Source organism: Podarcis tiliguerta (assembly GCF_965153285.1).
Source record: "Podarcis tiliguerta genome assembly, chromosome: Z".
In the NCBI taxonomy this organism is placed as follows: domain Eukaryota; kingdom Metazoa; phylum Chordata; class Lepidosauria; order Squamata; family Lacertidae; genus Podarcis; species Podarcis tiliguerta.
In genome coordinates, this window is record NC_139553.1 from 39,880,531 (window position 1) to 39,903,999 (window position 23,469).

Below are 23,469 nucleotides of genomic sequence, written 5' to 3' on the forward strand. Positions count from 1 at the left end.
CTTTATTCTGCCACAGACCAGCATAACCTAAATAAATAGCATAACAGTATGAATCTAAGCAAACAATTATTGACTAAATGGGAGCAAGAACCAACTGTAGATTAAAACATACATAGAATATTTGATTAAGCATAAATAACGGGTGAATTAATAATAATAATAATAATAATAATTAATAATAATTTTTTATACCCTGCCCATCTGGCTGAGTTTCCCCAGCCACTCTGGGCAGCTCCCAATCAAGTGTTAATAACAGTACAGCGTTACATATTAAAAACTTCCCTGAACACGGCTGCCTTAAGATGTCTTCTGAATGTCAGGTAGTTGTTTATCTCTTTGACATCTGATGGGAGGGCGTTCCACAGGGCGGGCGCCACTACCGAGAAAGCCCTCTGTCTGGCTCCCTCTAGCCTCACTTCTCGCAATGAGGGAACCGCCAGAAGGCCCTCAGCGCTGGATCTCAGTGTCCAGGCTGAACGATGGGGGTGGAGATGCTCCTTCAGGTATACAGGACCAAGGCCGTTTAGGGCTTTAAAGGTCAGCACCAACACTTTTAATCGTTATCGGAAACGTACTGGGAGCCAATGCAGATCTCTCAGAACCGGTGTTATGTGGTCCCGGTGGCCACTCCCAGTCACCAGTCTAGCTGCCGCATTCTGGATTAATTGCGGTTTCCGGGTCACCTTCAAAGGTAGCCCCACGTAGAGCACGTTGCAGTAGTCCAAGCGGGTGATAACTAGAGCATGCACCACTCTGGTGAGATAGTCCGCAGGCAGGTAGGGTCTTAGCCTGCGTACCAGATGGAGCTGGTAGACAGCTGCCCTGGACACAGTTAACCTGTGCCTCCATGGACAGCTGTGAGTCCAAATGACTCCCAGGCTGCGCACCTGGTCCTTCAGGGGCACAGTTACCCCATTCAGGACCAGGGAATCCCCCACACCCACCAGCTTCCTGTCCCCCAAAAACAGTACTTCTGTCTTGTCAGGATTCAACCTCAATCTGTTAGCCACCATCCATCCTCCACCCGCCTCCAGGCACTCACATAGGACCTTCACCGCCTTCTCTGGTTCTGATTTAAAGGAGAGATAGAGCTGGGTGTCATCTGCATACTGATGAACACCCAGTCCAAACACCCTGATGATCTCTCCCAGCGGCTTCATATAGATATTAAAAAGCATGGGGGAGAGGACAGAACCCTGAGGCACCCCACAAGTGAGAGCCCAGGGGTCTGAACACTCATCCCCCCCCCACTTTCTGGACACAGCCCAGGAGAAAGGAACTAGGAAACAGCTCTCACCTTTGTCCCTAGCTTGCCGGAGATCATCAACCAGCGCGACCAAGGCAGTTTCAGTCCCATGGTGAGGCCTGAATCCCGATTGGAAGGGATCCAAACGGTCTGCATCCTCCAGGCGTGCTTGGAGTTGTTCGGCAACCACCCGCTCAATCACCTTGCCCAGGAATGGTAGATTTGAGACTGGGCAATAGTTGGCGAAATTGGCTGGGTCTAAAGATGTTTTTTTAAGAAGCAGTTTAATGACCGCCTCTTTCAGCGGGTCTGGGAAGGCTCCCTCACAGAGGGAAGCATTCACCACCCCGCAGAGCCCATCGCACAGCCCTTCCTGGCTCGCTTTTATCAGCCAGGATGGGCAAGGATCAAGGAGACAGGTGGTTGGTTTCACTTGTCCAAGCAGCCTGTCCACATCCTCAGAGGTAACAAATTGGAATTGATCCCATGTAACAGGACCAGACAGGGACACGGGTGGCGCTGTGGGTTAAAGCCTCAGCGCCTAGGGCTTGCCGATCAAGAGGTCGGCGGTTCGAATCCCCGCGGCAGGGTGCGCTCCCGTCGTTCGGTCCCAGCGCCTGCCAACCTAGCAGTTCGAAAGCACCCCCGGGTGCAAGTAGATAAATAGGGACCGCTTACTAGCGGGAAGGTAAACAGCGTTTCCGTGTGCGGCTCTGGCTTGCCAGAGCAGCGATGTCACGCTGGCCACGTGACCCGGAAGTGTCTTCGGACAGCGCTGGCCCTCGGCCTCTTTGAGTGAGATGGGCGCACAACCCTAGAGTCTGTCAAGACTGGCCCGAACGGGCAGGGGCACCTTTACCTTTTAACAGGACCAGACAGAACTCTAGCACTCTCCCGCCCTGGCCCTGCTCCCAAGGTGGAGCCTACCTCTTTCTGAATCTGAGCGACTTTATGTGTAAAAAAACTTTGCAAAAGCATTGCAGGAGATCTTGGGGTCCCTACCAGGCCCCGGTGGTATAGGTGGTTCCGATAGACTGCGAACCACCTGAAAAAGTCTCCTGCTGCTGTTTTCTGCAGATGCAATGGAGGCTGTGAAGAAGGCCCTCCTTGCCGTCGCCATTGCCACTTGGTAGGCTCAACGTTGAGCTCTAGCCCGTGTCCGGTCTGATTCAGAATGAGTTTTCTGCCACCGGCGCTCTAGCCGTCTCAACGATTGTTTCATCGCCCTCAGCTCTGGGGAAAACCATGGGGCTGTCCGGGCTCCATGCAATCAGAGAGGGCGCTTCGGAGCCAGACAGTCAATAGCCCTGGTTAACTCTGCATTCCAGCGTGCCACCAGGGAATCAGCTGAAAGGCCATCAACTTGGGATAAAACATCCCCTACCACTCTCTGGAAGCCAATTGGATCCATTAAGTGGCAGGGGCGGACCATCCGAATCGGTCCCACATCCCTGCAGAGGGGAAGGGTCACGGAGAAGTCCAGTTGCACCAGGAAGTGATCTGACCATGGCACTTCTTTTGTTTTGCTTTTAGTTAGTGTCAGATCACCAACATCCGTAGAGGTAAACACCAAGTCTAAGGCATGCCACGGCTATGAGTTGGGCCAAACGTATTCAGGGGCAGCCCCATGGAGGCCATGCTTTCCACGAAGTCCCAAGCAGCCCCTTGTAAGGTCGTGTCGGCATGGATGTTAAAATCCCCCAGGACAACCAAGCTAAGTGTCTCCAGGAGCATATCCACCACAACCTGAAGCAGCTCGGGCAGGGAATCCTTGGTGCAGCAGGGAGGTCGGTACACCAATAAGAATCCTGTATTGCCCCTATTGCCCAACTTCCAGAACATGAACTCAGAAAACTGGGTCTTCCCAATAGAATGCCTGGTGCAGACTAATGACTTCCTAAAAATCACTGCAACCCCCCCTCCCCGCCCACATGACCTGGGTTGCTGTGCGTAAGAGAAACCTGGTGGGCAAGCAGCAGCAAGGACAGGCCCATCTGTTTCATCCAACCAGGTCTCTGTCACACATGCCAGGTCAAATCCTCCATCCACGATCAGGTTGTGGATGGCAGTGGTTTTATTCATCATTGACCTGGCATTGCACAACAACACTTTCAGGTCATGTGGGTTTCCCTTGTTGATTCCAGTATCCATCAGGTCAAGACCAGACCCGGAGGCAGGGATAGTCCTCAAACAACGACTAAACCTGCCTCCCCGGTAATGACATGGTCTGGTCTTAGCGTAACTCCTTCTCCTGCCCATGATTGGCTGAGGCCCACTCCCAGGCAGCCCTGACCCTTCCCCTTAAAAGGCAAAATACAAACTATATAATAACTTAACAGAATAATAAAAATAAAAAACAAAGCAAGAAACAATAGTGCTCAAATTAAACTACTCCCGGAGGCCTTGATGGAGGCCCTCAAGCTGTGGCGGCGAGTGCAGGCCCCCAAAACTATTAAGAATTAAAAAGACCAGTTAAAACAGCTATATGGGGTGGTGCTTCAGTGATACAGATCTAACAATATGGGCCTTCATTTTAGGACTGATTTGTAGCATAGACCATCCTTCGACGAGTATCTATCATGACAGCGCAGAATCTGGCGCCTGAATATATGACTTCTGGGCTTTCGTCCTGTAGTAATAGCGAAATTTTGTGTTGTTCTGAATGCCCTGGGATGGGATATATAGGATGGGGTGGATAAACCTGCCTCGAATGTCTATATAATACAGTGGTGCCTCGCGAGACGAAAAGAATTCGTTCCGCGAGTCTCTTCGTCTTGCGGTTTTTTTCGTCTTGCGAAGCAAGCCCATTAGCGGCTTAGCGGATTAGTGCTATTAGCGGCTTAGCGGGCTTAGCGGATCAGCTGATAAGCGGCTTAGCGGATCAGCTGTTAAGCGGCTTAGCGGCTTGGGAAAAAGGGGGGGGAGGGAAAAAACCCCGCAGGAACTCGGAAGACATTTTCGTCTTGCGAAGCAAGCCCATAGCAAATTTGTTTTGCGAAGCACCTCCAAAACGGAAAACCCTTTCATCTAGCGGGTTTTCCGTCTTGTGAGGCATTCGTCTTGCGGGGCACCACTGTACTGGCAATAAGGGCATGCTCCATTGTTTCCTGCTGCTCAGAGCCCATGGGCATTTCCTCCCCTCCTAAGGTGTCTTCCTATAACAGCCTTCCTGGACTGCTGAAGGGAGGGCCTGACAATGGGCCAAGGTGAAAGCCCTTCGCTGTTTTGGTATTTCAAGGTTAGCTATGTATGGCATTTGGGAAGTCAAGTATCTTCTAGTTTCACTAGTTAGAAATTTTGGGGACCTGGTTAGGTCTACCTGTCGATTGCTGAACGTCAAATCTCCATGGAAGTACGCCACAATTGAAGTTGCGTTTTATAAGAGCCTCCCAAGAGAATGCTGTGTGCTTCTGTGCTCCATACAGCTTTTGCTAATGCTCCGATTCGAACAAAGACATAGCTCTTTCATCTTAAAATGAAATGCCAATACAGTGGTACCTCAGGTTACATGCGCTTCAGGTTACATACGTTTCAGGTTACAGACTCTAACCCAGAAATAGTGCTTCAGGTTAAGAACTTTGCTTCAGGATGAGAACAGAAATCGTGCTCCGGCAGCACAGCAGCAGCAGGAGGCCCCATTAGCTAAAGTGGTGCTTCAGGTTAAAAACACTTTCAGGTTAAGAACAGACCTCCAGAACGAATTAAGTACAGTGGTGCCCCGCAAGACGAATGCCTCGCAAGACGGAAAACCCGCTAGACAAAAGGGTTTTCCGTTTTTCAATGCGCTTTGCAGGACGAATTTCCCTACGGGCTTGCTTCGCAAGACGAAAATGTCTTGAGATTTTTTTCCGCTCCCCACCCCCTTTTTCTAAGCCGCTAAGCCGCTAATAGCCTTTTAGCAGCTAAGCCGCTAATCCTTTAAGCCTTTAATAGCCGCTAATAGCCGCTAATAGCGCTAATCGGCTAATAGGGTTGCTTCGCAAGACGAAAAAACCGCTAGACGAAGAGACTCACAGAACAAATTAATTTCATCTTGCAAGGCACCACTGTACTTAATCCAAAGTACCACTATATGGCTTTTTCATGGCCCTTAACACCAAATGAAGCCATGGGGCATCTGAGATGTCACCCATGGATTGAATTTAGGAGCTGGGCTTGGGTTTGTTTCTTTTCCTTCTCATAGAAAGAAAAGATTGAATGGTTCAGGGGAGTATTCCATGTTTCGGTGAATGCAGACGCTCCTTGGTTCGGTCATTCACTTCTGTGGGGAGCACAAGTAAAATCACCCCACTGATAAAGGTAAAGGTAAAGGGATCCCTGACCATTAGGTCCAGTCATGGACAACTTGGGGGTTGCGGTGCTCATCTCGCTTTATTGGCCGAGGGAGCCAGCGTACAGCTTCCAGGTCATGTGGCCAGCATGACTAAGCCACTTCTGGCGAACCAGAGCAGCGCACGGAAACACCATTTACCTTCTTGCCGGAGCGGTACCTTGCACTTTGAGGTGCTTTCGAACTGCTAGGTGGCAAGGAGCAGGGACTGAGCAATGGGATCTCACCCTTTCGTAGGGATTCGAACCGCCGACCTTCTGATCAGCAAGTCCTAGGCTCTGTGGTTTAACCCACAGCGCCACCCGCAGCCTCACCCCACTGATAATCCCAGCCAATTTCCCTCCAGGAATGCTCTCCAAACCTCCAGAGATAAAAAGCAATTACTTCTTCATATAGCACTGCAGAAGATAACTTTAGCTAGCAGCTCCCTTATTTAATCACTCGGGAGTGTCAGTTTCTACACAAAACTGTGCTGAACTATTTCCCTGCTTTTTATGTGCTGCCAGAATTTATTTATATATATATATAGAAAAAACAATGGTTAGGTTGCCAAAAGATAAGACATGTGCAAAGTAACCTTGCAGATGTTTTCTAGGATGCTTTGTTAAATGTCTTTTTAAAGCAAGTGTGAATACGTGTTCTGATTCAAGCTTGTACTGCTTGGGGGAAATCTGTCTTACGAAAAATAAAAATATTTATGTAAATTTGTTTAAATGCTAGTTCCTGATGATTATTGGCAAGCAACAACCAACATAGTGTATTGTTTTGAAATTAAGGTGGTTCTAATGGCCAGGCAGTTGAGAAACGGCAAGAAAAGTGAGAAACCTTTACAAGGAGGGAGAAAGAATATTAAGTTTACTGTCATCTACTGCAGAGTTTTGCTCCTCCTGCTTGCACTCATATCATCTGGAGGTGCTAAACCAGCCACATAAAATTCGATTGCTACGTTCTAGCTTTGCGTTCATCCCAGGAACTGAGAACTGATTCATAGGCCAGACTTTTCAGTAGCAGAAGGGCTTATAGAAAGGAGGGAAGATGGCTGTTCCACGACAGGCAAAACTAGTGCTAGAATAATTTAATGCTTGGCCTTTGCCCCATCAAGAATGGGCCTTGGGCTCAGCTGCCTGATTTGCTCACAAAAACAGGCTGGGCCTGAGGCAATAGGAAGGTTTGGTTCTCTGTTGCAATTACCATGTTTCAAAACCGTCAGTGTTGAATTTCCAAAAAGAAGTGTCTGGGTCAAAATGTTCCTGTGACCTCTGTGCCTTTTCAGTACGTAATTGAAAGTCTTAGTTTTTATTTCTTTATTAAATTTGTATACCACCCTTCACCCACTGATCTCGGGGCAGTTCACGGCATGTTAACAGGGTTTTTTCATGCTAATCATTTGTTGATGTAAGAAGCTAGTGTAAAAGGTAAAGGGACCCCTGACCATTAGGTCCAGTCGTGGCTGACTCTGGGGTTACAGCACTCATCTTGTTTTATTGGCCGAGGGAGTCGGCGTACAGCTTCCGGGTCATGTGGCCAGCATGACTAAGCCACTTCTGGTGAACCAGAGCAGCACACAGAAACGCCGTTTACCTTCCCGCTGGAGCGGTACCTATTTATCTACTTGCACTTTGACGTGCTTTCGAACTGCTAGGTTGGCAGGAGCAGGGACCGAGCAACAGGAGCTCACCCTGTCGCACTCTGATGCATGTCTACTCAGAAGCAAGTTGTGCTGTTTTCCATGGGGCTTACTCTTACTTAAGTGCACTTAAGAATGCAGCCTAGCAGCAAATATATATATACAGAATATCTGCACAGAAGTCCCATTGAATTAAATGGGCCTTACACTTCCACATTAAGTGCACAGAGGAGATTGCAGTCTTAGTATTACTGCTGCCTTACTTAATGGATTTTGGACATAAGATCCAGGCTTTTGAATTTCAGACTTGCACCAATACAAAGACAAGGAGAGGAGATATGCCAGGGGTGAGTGTGTTCCATTCTGCACAGCAGTTTACCTGATCCTATTTGCCTAAACCATGGGTGGCAAACCCGCAGCTCTCCAAAGGTTAAAAAGGTAAAGGTAAAGGCTAAAAAGGTAAAGGTAAAGGGACCTCTGACCGTTAAGTCCAGTCGCGGACGACTCTGGGGTTGCAGCGCTCATCTCGCTTTACTGGCTGAGGGAGCCAACGTTTGTCTGCAGACAGCTTCCGGGTCATGTGGCCAGCATGACTAAGCTGCTTCTGGCGAGCCAGAGCAGTGCACGGAAAGCCACTCCCGACATCCGGGGGGGGGGGGGTGTTGCAGCTCATGCCACATTCACACCCCCGCAGGGCTGGCTGCAGCCCCTCTAGACCAAGGAAATCCCGGGATCATTATTATTCATTATTCACCGCGCCAGCCTATCGGCTGGTGGCGGGGGCGGGGCTTCTAAAGGGCATTTAAGGTTGGGGCAGCCCTTACTCGCCCCTTTTCTTTTCCTTTCAGCAGCTGCGGTTTCCCTCCCTCCCGCCCTTTAGGTTCTCATTGGACTTTGCTATGGGCTTCGGCTGGTCGCTGCAAGGGGCCTGGTAGGAGTTTTTCCATTTGGCTAATTGGCTATATTTCGGAAGCCACTTGGTTTTTTTCGCCTACTTCGTAGCAAAATGTCACAACACCTGGGTTTGGCGGTTAGGCATTGGCAGGGGTATTATTATGCAAATGAGATGGGGGGGAGGAACGCCATCACCTCCCCCAAATGCTGACAGGTAGTTTGTTAAAGGACTCCGGGGGCGTCCCCTCGTCCGAAACCTACGAGGCTAGGGCCTAAAGCGCGCTCCCGAGCGGTAACCCCTTGGAGAGCGGCCCAGGGATGTGCATCTCGGGGGCTCCCCCTGTTGGTGCTTAAGCCTTCCCAGTTATACCGGTTAGTCTGATAGGGCCAATGCCTAAAGCCAATACCGCTCTTACCTGTAATCAATAAAGTTGTGGCCATTTTACGCCCATTAACTTAAATTCGGTGTCCTGTGTCTTTATTTGTTCTATTCCGTGGGAGGGGGCGGGACTAGCCACGCAAACACCGTTTACCTTCCCACCGCAGTGATACCTATTTATCTACTTGCACTTAACGTGCTTTCAAACTGCTAGGTGGGCAGGAGCTGGGACCAAAGAACGGGAGCTCACCCCGGGACTAGCTAAACTAAACTAAACTTGGAATCTGGAAAAGGTGCCAGGAATCCCAAATCAGTTCGATGCAAGTGCCCTTTGGCCACACGAGTGACCAGGCAAAGTTTGGGAAGAGCCTGAATTGCAGTGGTGGACAGGTTTTAATTCCATCCCTCCTCTACCTTATCCACTCTGGAAGTGGCCTATGCCATAACACTGTGTCTTCTTGCTGAACCCGTGTGTAGGCTTGCTGTGGCTGTCATGTGGCAATTGGAAAGCCCACTGTACATACTCAGAAACATTCTTTGTCACCTGTTCTAGAAGCAGAGAGAAGGGGTGTAGCTAAGGGGCAGAATGCTTGCTCTGCATTCAGAAAGCGGCAGGTTCAACCCTGGGCATCTGCAAGTAGGGCTGAGAAATTCCCCACCTGAAACCTTGGAGACCTGGTGCAGTGGATGTTACTGTGCGAGGCAAACCAATGTGCTGACTTGATAGGAGGAACGTTCTGAACTAAGCCTTGGCTTTGTGATTGAAGAACCTAATTAAATTGTGAACATTGCACACAACATGGTTTGACACAACTTTGCTTGGAAAATGTATTGCAAGTGTCTTTTTTTATTATTATTATTCTCCAGCAGCAACATTCTAGCTACTAGCTGGTACCGTGGGGATTTTGAGCTCTTCAGTTTGCCACTGCTTACATAAATATGATAGAATCCCTGTCCCAGTGGCATAGAGATTGGTTATGTAAAACCTAGTTTCGGACAGTTAAAAAAAGGTGGATTGAAGTCCATAGAGATTTATAGAACTTCCTTAGTTGGAAGGTGTGAAGTTACTGGGAGATGCAAGGATAACAGAGCAGTTATTATTATTTGTATATCGCCCTATACCCACAGGTCTCAGGGTGGTTACAACATAAAACCACAATATAAATAAAAATACATAAGAATAAAAACTCAATAAAACCCCCTCCCAAGCACATTTAAAAAGGGCATTGGAAGTCAATCAGCCAAAGGCCTGATTAAAGAGGAATGTATTTGCCTGGCGCCTGAAGTTACCACCCTCCAGACTTCTCAAGGAGGAGGCACATGAAGAAGGGCCTCAGATGATGATCTCAGGGTCTGGGTAGGTTCATATGGAAAGAGGCAGTTCTTGAGGGGCATTGTGGTCCTGAGCCATTTAAGGCTTTATAGGCCAAATGCAGCACTTTTTATTGGGCCTAGAAATTAATTGGTAGCCATTGCAGCCAGACCAGGATCAGCGTAATATGCTCAAACCTGCTCCGGTGAGCAACCTGGAAGGCACTCCAAGCCACTGAGGCCACCTGAGCCTCAAGTGACAGTAAAGGATCCAGGATAACCCCCAAGTTACATAGGTAAAGGACCCCTGGATGGGCTAATCTCTGCTTTCAGGCCGAGGGAGCCGGCATTTGTCCACTGACAGCTTTTCCAGGTCATGCTGCTAGCACAGGGGTAGGCAACCTAAGGGCCGTGGGCCGGATGTGGCCCAATTGTCTTCTCAATCCTGCTTGTGGACGGTCCGGGAATCAGAGTGTTTTCACATGAGTAGAGTGTGTCCTTTTATGCATCTCTGGGTTATTTGTGGGGCATAGGAATTTGTTCATATTTCCCCGCCAAAATATAGTTCGGCTCACCACATGGTCTGAGGGACAGTGGACTGGCCCATGGCTGAAAAAGGTTGCTGACTCCTGTGCTAGCATAACTGCTTCTGGTGCACGGAACACTGTGACGAATGCCAGAGCACACAAAAACGCTGTTTACCTTCCCGCCACAGTGGAACCTATTTATCTACTTGCGCTGGTATGTCTTCAAACTGCTAGGTTGGCAGGAGCTGGGACAAAACAATGGGAGCTCATCCTATTGTGTGGCTTTGAATTGCCAACCTCATGATCAGCAAGCCCAAGAGGCTTGGTGGTTTAGACCACAGCACCACCAGCATCCCTGCCCCAAGCTACATACCTGCTCCTTAAGACGGAGTGTAAACCCTTCGAGAGCAAGCCACCTCCCACCCATCTGGCCTAGGAAACAGTGCCTTAGTCTTATCTGGATTGAGCTTCAGTTTGTTGGATCTCATCCAGTCCATTACAGAAGCAAGACACCATGCAATTCCATGCAACATTATTACAGAAACTACTTTCAACTTGCAGAAATTGAGAGCACTATATATAGCATGTGCAAATTTCTTTGTGTTGTCTGATTTCCTATCTCTGAACTTTTTAGTAGTTCAAAAGGAGTCTAAAGGTACAAAGCCAAAAAACGTGTGGTCAATTTATTACCCTAAAATAGTTATAAATCTAGTCCTAACCTTTGGAATTCTAACTGAAAGCCTACTTCCCTACTTGAATGTGCTATGTTGGAGAAAAAGTTCAAGTGCAGTTCAAACTTGATATGAATACATATTTTTTAATTGGGTGAAAACTTCTTAATTTTCAGGGGAGATTTAAAATCATTTCTGCTTTCCTAAGTGTTTTGGGGGGAAATACTGTTGGCTGAAAAATAGAGTTCTTAAAATAGAGTACAGTGGTTTCCCCAGCCATTCTCTTTTTGTTGGAATGCTATCCTTTTTCCAATAGCTAGCAATCAAAACTCTTGCCGCTGTTGTCACGTACAGTGGTACCTCAGGTTACAGACGATTCAGGTTACAAACTCCGCTAACCCAGGTTAAGAACTTTGCTTCAGAATGAGAACAGAAATGGCGCAGCAGCAGGAGGCCCCATTAGCTAAAGTGGTGCTTCAGGTTAAGAAGAGTTTCAGGGTAAGAACGGACCTCTTGAATGAATTAAGTTCTTAACCCGAGGTACCACTGTACTTAAAAGTATTAGCCATGAGTGTATGCAATTACTTTTGTTATTAACCATTTTATCACTGATCTGGTTGCTGCCCTGGGCCAGCCTAAATCTGTGTTGATAGCAGGGGTGAGGCCTCAAAAATATTTCCTTAAATGATCCTTTGCCACTCAATGGTGCCCAAAATCTTCTGCTTAGTGGCTTCAGTTGACTCTTGTCAATAGAATAAGAACACCTTAGTTGTGTGAACAAACCAGTACATTGGAGAGAGGGCTTGTGTTGTATGTGTTATAGAAAGCTATGTATCTTGCCCTTCCACAGGGCTGTTCTTACCCAATTTCTTAAATTGTGTTGAAAAGCTGTGAAGTAGCTTCAGCCTTGCTCTACTGAATGTGTGAAGACTGAAATAAACATCTGATTAGAAACCCACTGCTTATTTCATGAGGAGCATTGGAAGGCACACAAGTGAGAGATTCCATTATAAACACTTCCATTTCCTGTGACACAGGAGTGCTAATTACTGCTGGTTAGTTTTCAATTAGACAATGAGGCTCCAACTTTTAAGGAAGATTTTATTTTGCCATTTAGAAAACAAATGCATGCGTCTTGAGTTGGAAACACCCCCCCCCAAGAGACACAGCAGTACAATTAAACATCATTTAGTGTACTATCAGTTAACCTTCCAGGGGTAGGTCATGATATAGTTCACCCAACAAGTGACAAAAAAATATAACAAAATCTTGCATTAGAAACTGAGAATATCCAGCAGCAGCTGAACTTTTGTTCTTTATCATACTGGAAATTCAAAGAGACACCACTTATTGCTTTGTATAAAGAATGCAGGAAAGAAACTAAGTCATGTAAAAAATAAAACACATTGGTACAATAACCTTAATCCAATTATTCCCACTGTTGGGGTTATCTAAATGGGTCTGTGTGCTTGTTGTTTCAAGCTATTTACCCATAGTAAAGCCAACCCTAATTTCATTTTTGTCTTCTGCCCTTTGCAAGGGTTCTGTGGTACAGAGCACCCTGAAGCTGTACAGTAATGGTGAGCCACCCATCTTTGAAGTAATGGTTGTCTAATCCTTAAACACTGCAATCAGTGTATGCTGGTGAGCTTCCAAAGAACCTCTCAGCTAAGGATGCAGTTCAGGCTTCACAAAATCAAATTTTAAGCCGTACATGAACTATGGCTATCTAATCTAGGCTCCACAACACACACTAACATCAAGGAAGATATTCCTCAGACCTAAACAAGTCTTTCTGCAGGTTTTGAAGCTGTTGTTTTACCATTTGTTCGAGGCTGCATTGGTGGATTTTTTCCAGGTCCAGTGTTCATGGATCCTGCTTGCTCCCAGACCGTTCTAATGAAATCTGATGCAGGGGCTTTTGCCATTGGGTTGACCCAGCAAAGGCAGATGTTTATATATACACCCCATATTTGGAGCAATGCATCACTAAGGAACCATATAATAGCCCCTACTCCCAAATATTAACAGTAATCAAGATTCTGAGTAAACCATACAGAAGCAACTTGCAGTAGACATAAATTGAGAATATGTGCCCGAATATGGGTTATGGTGGAGCTGTAGTTAATAAACAGAGGTCAGATTTTTTTAAAAAAATAATAACAACAACATTGCTGCTGTAAAGGAATGGAAAGCTTTTTGATCCCCTTCGATTCACCGTAAATACAGGAAAGGGAGAAAAACTCTACCTTAACAAATACCTGCTATCTACCAAGCTGGAGGCCTTTTGGAAAGCACCATTAAATGTATGGAAACTGCACAGCATCAAGACTTGGGTGGCTTTATTTATTTACCAAAGAACTGGGTTCTGTTGTAACCCCATTGCCAGATTTGTATCACATTATCTTTAAGAAGTTTAGTGCTGACTTGGTAAGGTTATGTAGGAATGTAGATTTAAATGTATTTAATTAAAGATAATTCACATACTATTTCTAAAACCAAAACTGGTGTTTAGACTGAGAGAAAATCGGAATGCAAGATTTTAAAAAAAAACCTAACAATTTCAAGATCGTTCTCCACTAATCATCCTTGCGAGCCTGAGGATCCTTGGGCTTCTCTTCCTCTTGGGCTTTTCCTTCCTCTTGGGCTTTCCCTTCTTCTTGGGCTTTTCCTCCTTCTTGGGCTTTTCCTTCTTCGTCATCTGAATATACAGTGTGCTCTTCCCCATCCTTCAGCAGTTTGCCCACGTAGTGGTATTTAACTGAATGAAGACCAAAGAATAATACTTTAGTAAACATCCACAAACTTTGGGTACCAACACTTTTTGGGGAGGCAGTTGTGGTGTCGCTTTAAATGTAAGGTTAGAACATCCTTGATACCCACAGTGAAGTCAACAGAAACCCGTTCTGTTTAGATTCTGCAACAGGAAAATTTGGATTGTGTGTGCCAAGAAGATGACAAGTTTTTATGCAAATACCTGCAGAAAATTCCCATGGGTTTGCATTAAAATAGCTCCTCTGGCTTGCGGCAGCAATCCTAACTGCACTTCCCAAAGAACCAATTCCATTCAACTTCAACCTGTGGCATTCTGGATGATGTAGGACTCACAAACTCCAGTTAGCCTCAGCCAGCAGAACCAAGGGTCGGGAATGAGCGCTGTAGTCCCAACTTCATCCAGAAGGCCAAAGGTTCCTCAAACCTGTCTTTTAAGCAAAGATGCTTGGAATCGTACTATGTATGGAATCGTACTAATAGCACTGTTTTTAGTTAATGCTAATGTAAAACAAATTCATCTGGAAGACAATGGCCAACTCGTTTAGGAAAAAAGTGAGATGGGTTCAATCCTCAATCCATAATCAGTTATTGACCAATATGATCTCGTGGGAGGGTGTAAAAGATTAAAAGTTTTGGGGCAACAGCATTTGAAATACTTACATTCGAACTGTTGTTCCCAGTCGCTCAGGGTCTCTCTCTGGGTGGCATCAAGATCAGAAAGGTCATCATGTCCCTCCTTCAGAATCTCTCTATCCAGGCAGAAGGTGGCAAGGCCTCTGGATGCATCCCTTCCACCAAAAATCCCATAAGGACCATCTTCAGAGAAAAAGAGTGAGATATTAGAATGCTGATACCTGCCTGACCATAAGGACTTGATAACAAGGTCAAGTACACATGACATGCCAAATGCCTGCACACACATCCCCTCCCATTTGGCCTCTAAACTTCTGACATGAGTACTTAAAACAGGTGTTCGAAGTTACCCAGATACCTGGCTTTTGACCACTTGTGACTAAGTGAAGCTGCCTGGGTGCCCGGATGGCACCAGACATCTCCACCTGGGGATCATTGGATCTGGACTGTTTCTACACATTAGCAACACACCCTGTAGAATTCTATCAGCTGTATTTTATCTGCACAGTCAGAATGCATTTCTGGAACCAAAATGCTTTTTCTGAGCAGGTGCACTCACCATTAAGAAAAAGAGGTCAGGATAGTCCAATACAGTGGTGCCCCGCAAGACGAAATTAATTCGTTCTGCGAGTTTTTTCGTCTTGCGAAGCACCAATGTGTATTGACGGTTTCCCATAGGAATGCATTGGCGGCTTAAAAAAAAAGGCGCAAGACGTTTCGTCTTGCGAAGCAAGCCCATAGGGAAATCCATCTTGCGAAGCACCTCAGAAAACGGAAAACTCTTTCGTCTTGCGAGTTTTTCGTCTTCCAAGGCATTTGTCTTGCGGGGCACCACTGTGTATATATACGTGTGTGTTGCTAATATGTAGAAACAGTACTCCTTCCAGCCAGAATGGCTGCTGGTCAGGGACCTGTGGGAGGCCAGTGGTTCCATATTCCTGGTCTGCACCAAAACTTAGAATTAAATGCAGCTCCCCATCTCTCTTCCTAGGGGAAGTCTTGAGTTAGCAGCACAGGCATTATGGCAAGGTCACCCCCACCCACTGTATATGCAATTCTGGCAGGCTTCTCTATGGACTTTAGACAATAAAAGTGTAAATCAGTAACTTTCCTAGTTCATCACTCCCTGATTTCTCTGAACTGTTGCTGGAACACCATAATTTTATTTTAAAATTTCTGTACAATCAAAATCTGTGGGTTTAAAAAAAATAATTGGGAGGAGGGGGGAATCCCCCTCAATTTCCCCAACATAGATTCACTTTCATCATGAGGTCTAGAAACATACATTAAGATTGGATTATAAATTCCAGCTGACTGGTAGGAATTACTGAGACACTTTCAAGAAGAGTATGATCTATGCTTGGGGAGGGAATGGGGGTGAGGGGGGTGAGAAAGAGAAGTAAACAACAACAACAGACAACAGGCAGCACATTGTGAATAAGGAACAAGGAGTAGCAGAAAGAAACTATGCAAAAAGTAGGCCATATGAAACTGTTGCCAAACAATATTTGCCAAACAACATTTAGGGACATAGAAAGTTTTGGCAGGCGAAAGATTAAAGTGCTTGCTGACCAGGAGCAAAAAGGTATGAGTGAGATTACTTTGAAGCCATTCCAAGTTTCAGTGGCATGTTGCATCTGAGTTCACTGGAGACTTCAGATCTCCTATCAGTTATGGTTGACATTCTGGCAATTGCTCTCGGTCTAACCTACCTTGCAGGCTTGTTGAGAGGATTAAATAGGAGGAACTCCAAAGTATGCAGCTCTGAGAAAACACCCATGGCTACCTTGCTGTAAATCAGCAATAGAAGGGGGACAATTTGTGGTGAAGTGATGGGGGGAGAGGTATGGATGAGGTTAAGAGGGTGCTTCAGCTCCCCACCGCCACCTCTGCTGCTTGTATTGGAACTTTTATTTTGGAAATAAAATCCTTTCTTACTTCCATGCAACAACAACAAAACAAGTTTGTTGCCATTTTGTTAACATTCATTTGCCTGCAAAAGTCTAGTGAGGCCCCAGGCTCTTGCAGAAAGAGTGGGCCACAATTAATCATAATCATCCATCTATCTTCCACAGTTGAATAAAAAGCAAAAGTTGTGGAAGAGGCATGGTATATGTTTAGCTAGCTATACAAAGGGCTCTGTATAGATCCTGCGACTGCACACTCTGGCCTTTCGGCTTGCCCAACATCTGGGCTGGGAGAGAATGGAGAAAGTTTGGGGAGGTGCCTATGGGTCTTGTGCAACCACAGGGATTGCATGCCAAGCAAAGCTCACCTTGAGAGGGGCTAGAAAGAGACAATAGGCCAGAGTGGTCACCTCCCTCCCTCTTTCAGTGCCAGTCCCTCCACAAAACAAGACTGGCTGGTTAGGCAGGGAAACAAGGGGGAAGGGAACTGGGCAGAGTCTCTCCTTACATCCGAAAGGCTGCTTCAGTGTACCTCCTCCCAGTGTTCCCAGTACCTGAGCATTTTAATCTAAAGATGAGGAAGACTTTAGTCTTGTTGGATTTACCACTGAAGAGCCAGGCACACAACACACATAGCATTAATGAAAAAAGCAAGGTGGTGCCTTGAACCGGGTGCCTCCCTAGTGCATTCCAAGCCTAGGAATTTGTTTCCAGCACCGGAACTGAATTGAGCGCACAATACTTTCACAATAAACGCCTGCTCCTTATCAATAAGGGTCCCCCCCCCATTTCTGCAGCTTAGTTGCAGTCTCAACAACAGGTGGGCAGAAGGTAGATCAAGCTATATTAACATCTCTGGATGGAATTGCAGATATTCCATACCAATCTGCAAATCACCCAGAGATATTAATACAGCCTGATTTATCTTCTGCCCACCTCTTGTACCCGAGACCAATCCAGATGCTAACCTTTCATATGTGTACTCAACATGATTTCCGTCAAATTTCTACCTGCCTCTCATGTTCTGTGCTTCTCTTTCCACTGCCCTGGAAACCCGTTTTGCAGAGTCACACAAAACTTTTGTGAAACAGTGCACCAGTTCTAAGCTTCAGGCACAACTTTAATGTGGGGACCATGGCAAACAAATCTCTGGAGTCCTAAAGGGCTTTGGCTGCTAATTTAAAATGAAACAAAGAAGCAACTGAACACCACCCACTTCACAATCATCTCTCAGCTTCTATTTCCCATCACAACTGGCGCAGAGCTTCACAACTGCTCCCTACCGCAAGTCTGGTGTGCACACCTTCCCTCTCCCAGGCTGCCCCCCCCCATGCTTTTTGCACAGAAAGCCCGCTGCAGGTCAAGAATGGACTGTACTGGCCTAGGTGGACAGACAGCATCACAGTTGAATAATGCTCTTCAACCAACAAAAGCACTCAAATGAGGGGATGGAACAAAGAATAGTTTACAGAAAGGCATTTGGCCTCCACGTTCCTTGCCCCTATTGTAAAGCAATGTTTCCCAAACTGGGGTCTCCAACTGTTTAGGGTCTATAGCTCTCACCATCCCTGGCTACCAAGACCAGTGGTCAGGAATGATGGGAACTGTAGTCCAAAAACAGCTGGAGACCCAGGTTTGGGGAACTGCTCTAAAGTGCCATGTAAATTGATGACAATGTAATAACAGTACATAAATATTTCCTCCATTCCTGTCACAACAGTTTAAGTCCCTCTCTCACACAGTTTCAATCAGGATGACAGATCAATTGGAAAATGCTCAACTATTTAATTCATATTTACACACAGTGAGAAAGTAGATGGCGCAACACATTATAGAGCCCCAACGAAACAGCCGTCCCACAAATCATTAGAGGTGCCATCAAAGCATGAGATTACCCAACTTTAATCACTATTTGCAGGTGCAGCAGTTTTTTAGTTAGCAAATGGGTCAGGATTTTAGGCACTGACCACAACACCAAACTCAGAATTAAGATGGTGAAAAGAGAAAATAAATTCTTCAAATGCAAACTTGTAGCAGAAGCCTGGATTTAAATTATACATTCTTGGGAGGAAATGAACAAATGCTGCCATTGTACTGGTTATTCCAGATTGATATAAAGTGCTGATCAGCACGGAGGCAAATACCCCGATCCAACGAAAGCTTACTCGAGAGCAAATATTAACTGCTCAGTAAGTCTAGACATGGCCTATGGCAGCTTGGCTATTACCCAATTCCCTCTTCAGTAAGCGACACCGAAATATGTGGAACTTTCTTCCGAGCAAACACAAGCAGGCTCAAGCCTCGCAAACCCCAACCTAGACCCAACAGCATTCTGCTTCGAAAATAACATCTCAGCTACATATATATTTTTTTAAAAACCGAATTCGACCGCAAAGCGAGACACCCTCCCCCCGAGCAAAAGCCCCGCCAGGCAACTCCACGGGGCTAACCTCTAGAGTAGACCTCTCAGCAGCATACAGGCAACATTTGCCAGTTTAAGGGGCTTTTCCGGCAAGGGACTAATTGCTCTCTTATAATATAAGAAATACTGGCTTGTTTGGAAAGACTCTACTGAATCAATTTCCAACGCTAGCCCAAAGTGGCCTTGCCTGGAGGTAAAGCAAACTGACTCAACAGGCAGACTGACCCGGAGCGTGCCATGCAAGATTGCACAATTCGCAACCACCACGCCACCACCCTCCTCCCCCGCAACGAACTTCTGCCTGCCTGCCCCGCTCCCCCACCCCCCTACCCCCGCTGTAACTAGGGACGGAAAAGGCGCAAAAAAAAAAAAATCTCATACCCGGCCCGTAAAACTTCCTGGCGCGGGACACGTCGAAGACCTTCCCGTTAATGGCCATGAGGATACGCTCGTTCTGGACGCCGTCGAAGGGGCGAAGCTCTTCCAGAGTGAAGTCGCGGCGCTTGAGCTTGGGCAGCGGCGGCCCGTCTTCGTCGTCTCTCTTCTGGATGGGCTGGGACCGATCCCCCCGGATTATCTTGTAGAGCAGGTAGCAGCAAAGGCCCAGCAGCATCAGGTTGAGCGGGGAGCTCAGGATCGCCATAAGCAGACCCGGGTCATCGGCCTCTACGTTCTCGCTGCCCGCCGCTGCCGCCGCCGCCGCCTCGTCTTGAGACATCCTGGCTGGTACTTCTGCGCTCGCCGTGTGTGTCCGGGATCTGTAGACGGTGGTCTGTCGGTGGTCTCTCGGTTTGCTCCTAGGGTAGCTCCTGGCTTAGAAAGATCCAAGGCAAGAATCCAAAGGAACAGGACTCGGAACAGGCCGGACGAGCTAATATAAAGAGGAAGAGGAGGTGGAGCCGGGGCGGGCGCAGGATGAGCTGGGATCCAATGTACGGAGAGGTGGGAGGCGCGCAGCCGGAGACGGGGTGGAGACTGAAGCGCCGCCGCGCTTCGGAAAAGTGTTCGCAGGTGGGCGGGAGAGGAGGGACGGACCCGATCCCTATGCAACTCAAGGTTGTAGAACAAATTGCTTCGATCAAACAATGACAAAAAAAAACTTCTCTGGCTTATCCAACAATTACATCAGGCCAGGAGTGCCGACTTGAATTGAATATTTGCACACACATACAACCCCCCCCCCCTCGCGCAATTGATCACATGACGCAGTGCACTCACTCCATTGAATGGCAGGGCCCTTTAACTTTGTGGGAACCTGGGGTCCTCAGATATTTTATTGGGAGGCCAAATACACCTGTGCTCCTAGAAGCTGGCTCCTATGCATAAGGCATAGGATTACAATTACAATATGCCCTTTCACAGGCAATTCCTATTAAAAGCAGATTAAAGCAAGGATATATATTGGCACCATTCTTACTTAATTTTTATATCAACAATTGCATTCCTGATATGGCATCCCATGTTTTGCAAAGTGTGAAGTGCTCATTCCATTATACACTATACTGATAACCAGTGCTTTTTTCTGGCGGGACATTGCGGGTGTATGCATACGCCTAAACATTTTGTAAATCGAAGTTTGGCCTCATTGAGGGGCAGTATTTCAACATGAGTAGGAAAATGTTGTTGTTGTTTAGTCGTTTGGTGGTGCCCGACTCTTCGTGACCCCATGGACCAGAGCACGCCAGGCACTCCTGTCTTCCACTGCCTCCCGCAGTTTGGTCAAACTCATGCTGGTAGCTTCAAGAACACTGTCCAACCATCTCATCCTCTGTCGTCCCCTTCTCCTTGTGCCCTCCATCTTTCCCAACATCAGGGTCTTTTCCAGGGAGTTTTGTCTTCTCATGAGGTGGCCAAAGTATTGGAGCCTCAGCTTCACGATCTGTCCTTTCAGTGAGCACAGGGGCGAACGAAGGCATCGTGACACTACGTAGGCCGCATGTGCAGCCTTGCTACGTACGACGCATGCACTGCATGTAGCGATGCTGCACATGCACTGTACATAGCGGTTTGCCCCCAGCGCCACTCCAGCGCCATACGGACAGTGCCGGGATCCTCTGCTCATGGCTGCAGCCGCGAACGGAGGATCCTCTACATGTGGCTGTAGTGGCGATGGAGGGATCCCACTGCCGTCCATACGGACCCAAGCAGCGCCGGCAGCAAAGCGCTATGCCCTCTGCACGCAGCTGCAGCTGCAAATGGGATATCTTCCACATGCACCTGCAGCGGCGCAATGGTTGCTCGTGATGCCACGGCGGGGCGAGCCCCCATGGGGTGCCCTCTTGTCACCCCCCCCCCCGACATGGCACCCAGGGCACAACCGCCCCCACCCCCCACCCCATTGCGATGCCACTGGGTGAGCACTCAGGGCTGATTTCCTTCAGAATGGAGAGGTTTGATCTTCTTGCAGTCCAAGGGACTCTCAAAAGTCTCCTCCAGCACCATAATTCAAAAGCATCAATTTTTCGGTGATCAGCCTTCTTTATGGTTCAGATCTCACGTCCATACATCACTTTTTAAATACTTTTTTAAAAAAAATACTTTTTTAATACTTTGGTTTGTTACTGTGTAGATATCCCTTTTAAATAGGAAGAAAGCTTTTAAGTCCTTAAGTGGTGAGGGGAGAGACTTCATCAGGCAAGGCCTTCTTCCACCTGCCTTGCCCCACCCTCCAGTCTCTGCTTCTCAGTTTGTATTGTATTATTTTATGCACTGTGGCTTGCTGTTGTTTTATTGACTGTAGTTTAGAAATTATTTATTGTAATTGTTAATAGTATATTTCTGTTTAATTTTTATGTGCTGATATTTAATATTATTCTATACTAGTCTAATGGTTGTTGAATGTTACTTTATTTGCTGTAGGTTGCTTGTTTTAAAGTTATGTCTTATTATCACATTTTTGTATTGCATTAGATTGTTATAAGGTGTACATCCTTTGTCTCTTCAGCTTGTAAACCACCTTGGGTATTGTAAGATAGAAAGACAGCATACAAATTAAAAGTGATGATGATGATGACTACTGGGGAAACCATAGCTTTAACTATACGGACCTTTGCTGGCAAGGTGATGTCTCTGCTTCTTAAGATGCTGTCTAGGTTTGTCATTGCTTTTCTCCCAAGAAGCAGGCATCTTTTAATATCGTGACTGCTGTCGCCTAAACATTTTTTTTAAGGAAAAAAGCACTGCTGATAACCTAGTTTTGCTTTCTTTGAATAAAATTGGACTTAGAAGGATGCTAGTTAAATCCAGGCACATGGGTGTAGCTAGGATTTATCTTGGGGGGGGGGGGAGAGGCAGAGCCTCAAACCACAGAGCCTAGGGTTTGCTGATCAGAAGGTCAGTGGTTTGAATCCCTGCAATGGGGTGAGCTCCTGTTGTTTGGTCCCAGCTCCTGTCCCCCTAGCAGTTTGAAAGCATGTCAAAGTGCAAGTAGGTAAATAGGTATCGCTCCAGTGGGAAGGTAAAAGGCATTTCTGTGCGCTGCTCTGGTTCTCCAGGAGCAGCTTAGTCATGCTGGCCACATGACCCAGAAGCTGTCTGCAGACAAATGCTGGCTCCCTCAGCCAATAAAGAGAGATGAGTGCCGCAACCCCAGAGTCACCTGCGACTGGACCTAACACTCAGGGGTACCTTTACCTTACACCCATGTTTGGGCAACTGTGTAAAAAGGAACGGCTAAAAGTAAATTATTATAAAACCAAGCTTGTCATATTTGGTAAGAGGGTTCCTAAGTCCAGGTGGCCAGTAGATGGTCATATACACGAACAAGTAAAAGGTAAAGGTAAAGGGGACCATGACCATTAGATCCAGTCGTGGCCGACTCTGGGGTTGCGGTGCTCATCTTGCTTTACTGGCTGAGGGAGCCGGCGTACAGCTTCCAAGTCATGTGGTCAGCATGACTAGGCCGCTTCTGGCAAACCAGACCAGCGCACGGAAACTCTGTTTACCTTCTCGCCGGAGCGGTACCTATTTATCTACTTGCAGACTGAGGTGCTTCGAACTGCTAGATTGGCAGGAGCTGGGACCGAACAACGGGAGCTCACCCCATCACGGGGATTCGAACCACCGACCTTCTGATTGGCAAGTCCTAGGCTCTGTGGGTTAACCCACAGCGCCACCCACGTCCCTCACGGACAAGTACATATGTTTAAAACTTAGGATTACTTATCATTGAAATCCCATCTGTTTGATGGTTTGGTTGGCATCCCTCTGTCTTGGGAGATAATGGAGGAGTGGGCCTTTGGGGGTGAAGTCAAACTACTGGAGAGCTACAGCGACTGCTGCAGTGCATAGCTATGGGGCTGGGGGCAGGGCAGGGGGTTGGCTCTCTAGGTTTCTTGCCCTGGGTGAAGCCTCCATTGAGGCTCCCAGCCTGTGTGTGTGTAGGCAAATGTGCATGGGGTATGTGCCAAACTGGGTCTTTGACCCGGATGAAAGAAAGCCTAGTTTTGCCCCTACCTGCTGTGGCTGTACAGACCAATACAGGAGAGCAGGGGTGAAACTAGGTTTTATGTCCCTTGGGTCAAAGGCCCATGAACATGCATTTGCACACACACACACACACACACACACACAGGCTGGGAACCTCAGTGGTGCCACTCTGGAGGTTTCACCCAGGGCAAAGACCCCTGGCTAGGAGCCCCCATCCCCACCCATAGCAATGGCACTGCATGAGAGACATGTTTTGTTGCAGTTGGAGCAGATGAAGGCATCCAGTTGTGCTACTGCAGATGCACCATTGCATTTCTTC

The 23,469-nt window shown here is 47.0% G+C and overlaps 1 protein-coding gene and 1 long non-coding RNA gene across 2 annotated transcripts in view; both read right to left on the reverse strand.

The window, feature by feature from the left end:
• The window catches only part of LOC310669002, a 226,458-nt gene extending 221,471 nt beyond the window's left edge, over nucleotides 1–4,987 (reverse strand). The window contains exon 1 of the long non-coding RNA XR_014506958.1: nucleotides 4,956–4,987. This is a non-coding gene — a long non-coding RNA (uncharacterized lncRNA). The remainder of the gene's footprint in view (nucleotides 1–4,955) is intronic.
• Nucleotides 4,988–12,072: 7,085 nt separating this feature from the next.
• Nucleotides 12,073–19,915, reverse strand: PGRMC1 (progesterone receptor membrane component 1). Its single transcript, XM_083422362.1, has 3 exons — nucleotides 19,104–19,915; nucleotides 14,421–14,576; nucleotides 12,073–13,746 (listed from the first exon to the last, which is right to left on the reverse strand). The coding sequence occupies exons 1-3, from the start codon at nucleotides 19,438–19,440 to the stop codon at nucleotides 13,565–13,567; spliced, it is 675 nt and encodes a 224-aa protein (XP_083278488.1). The 5' UTR covers nucleotides 19,441–19,915; the 3' UTR covers nucleotides 12,073–13,564.
• Nucleotides 19,916–23,469: the final 3,554 nt, after the last annotated feature.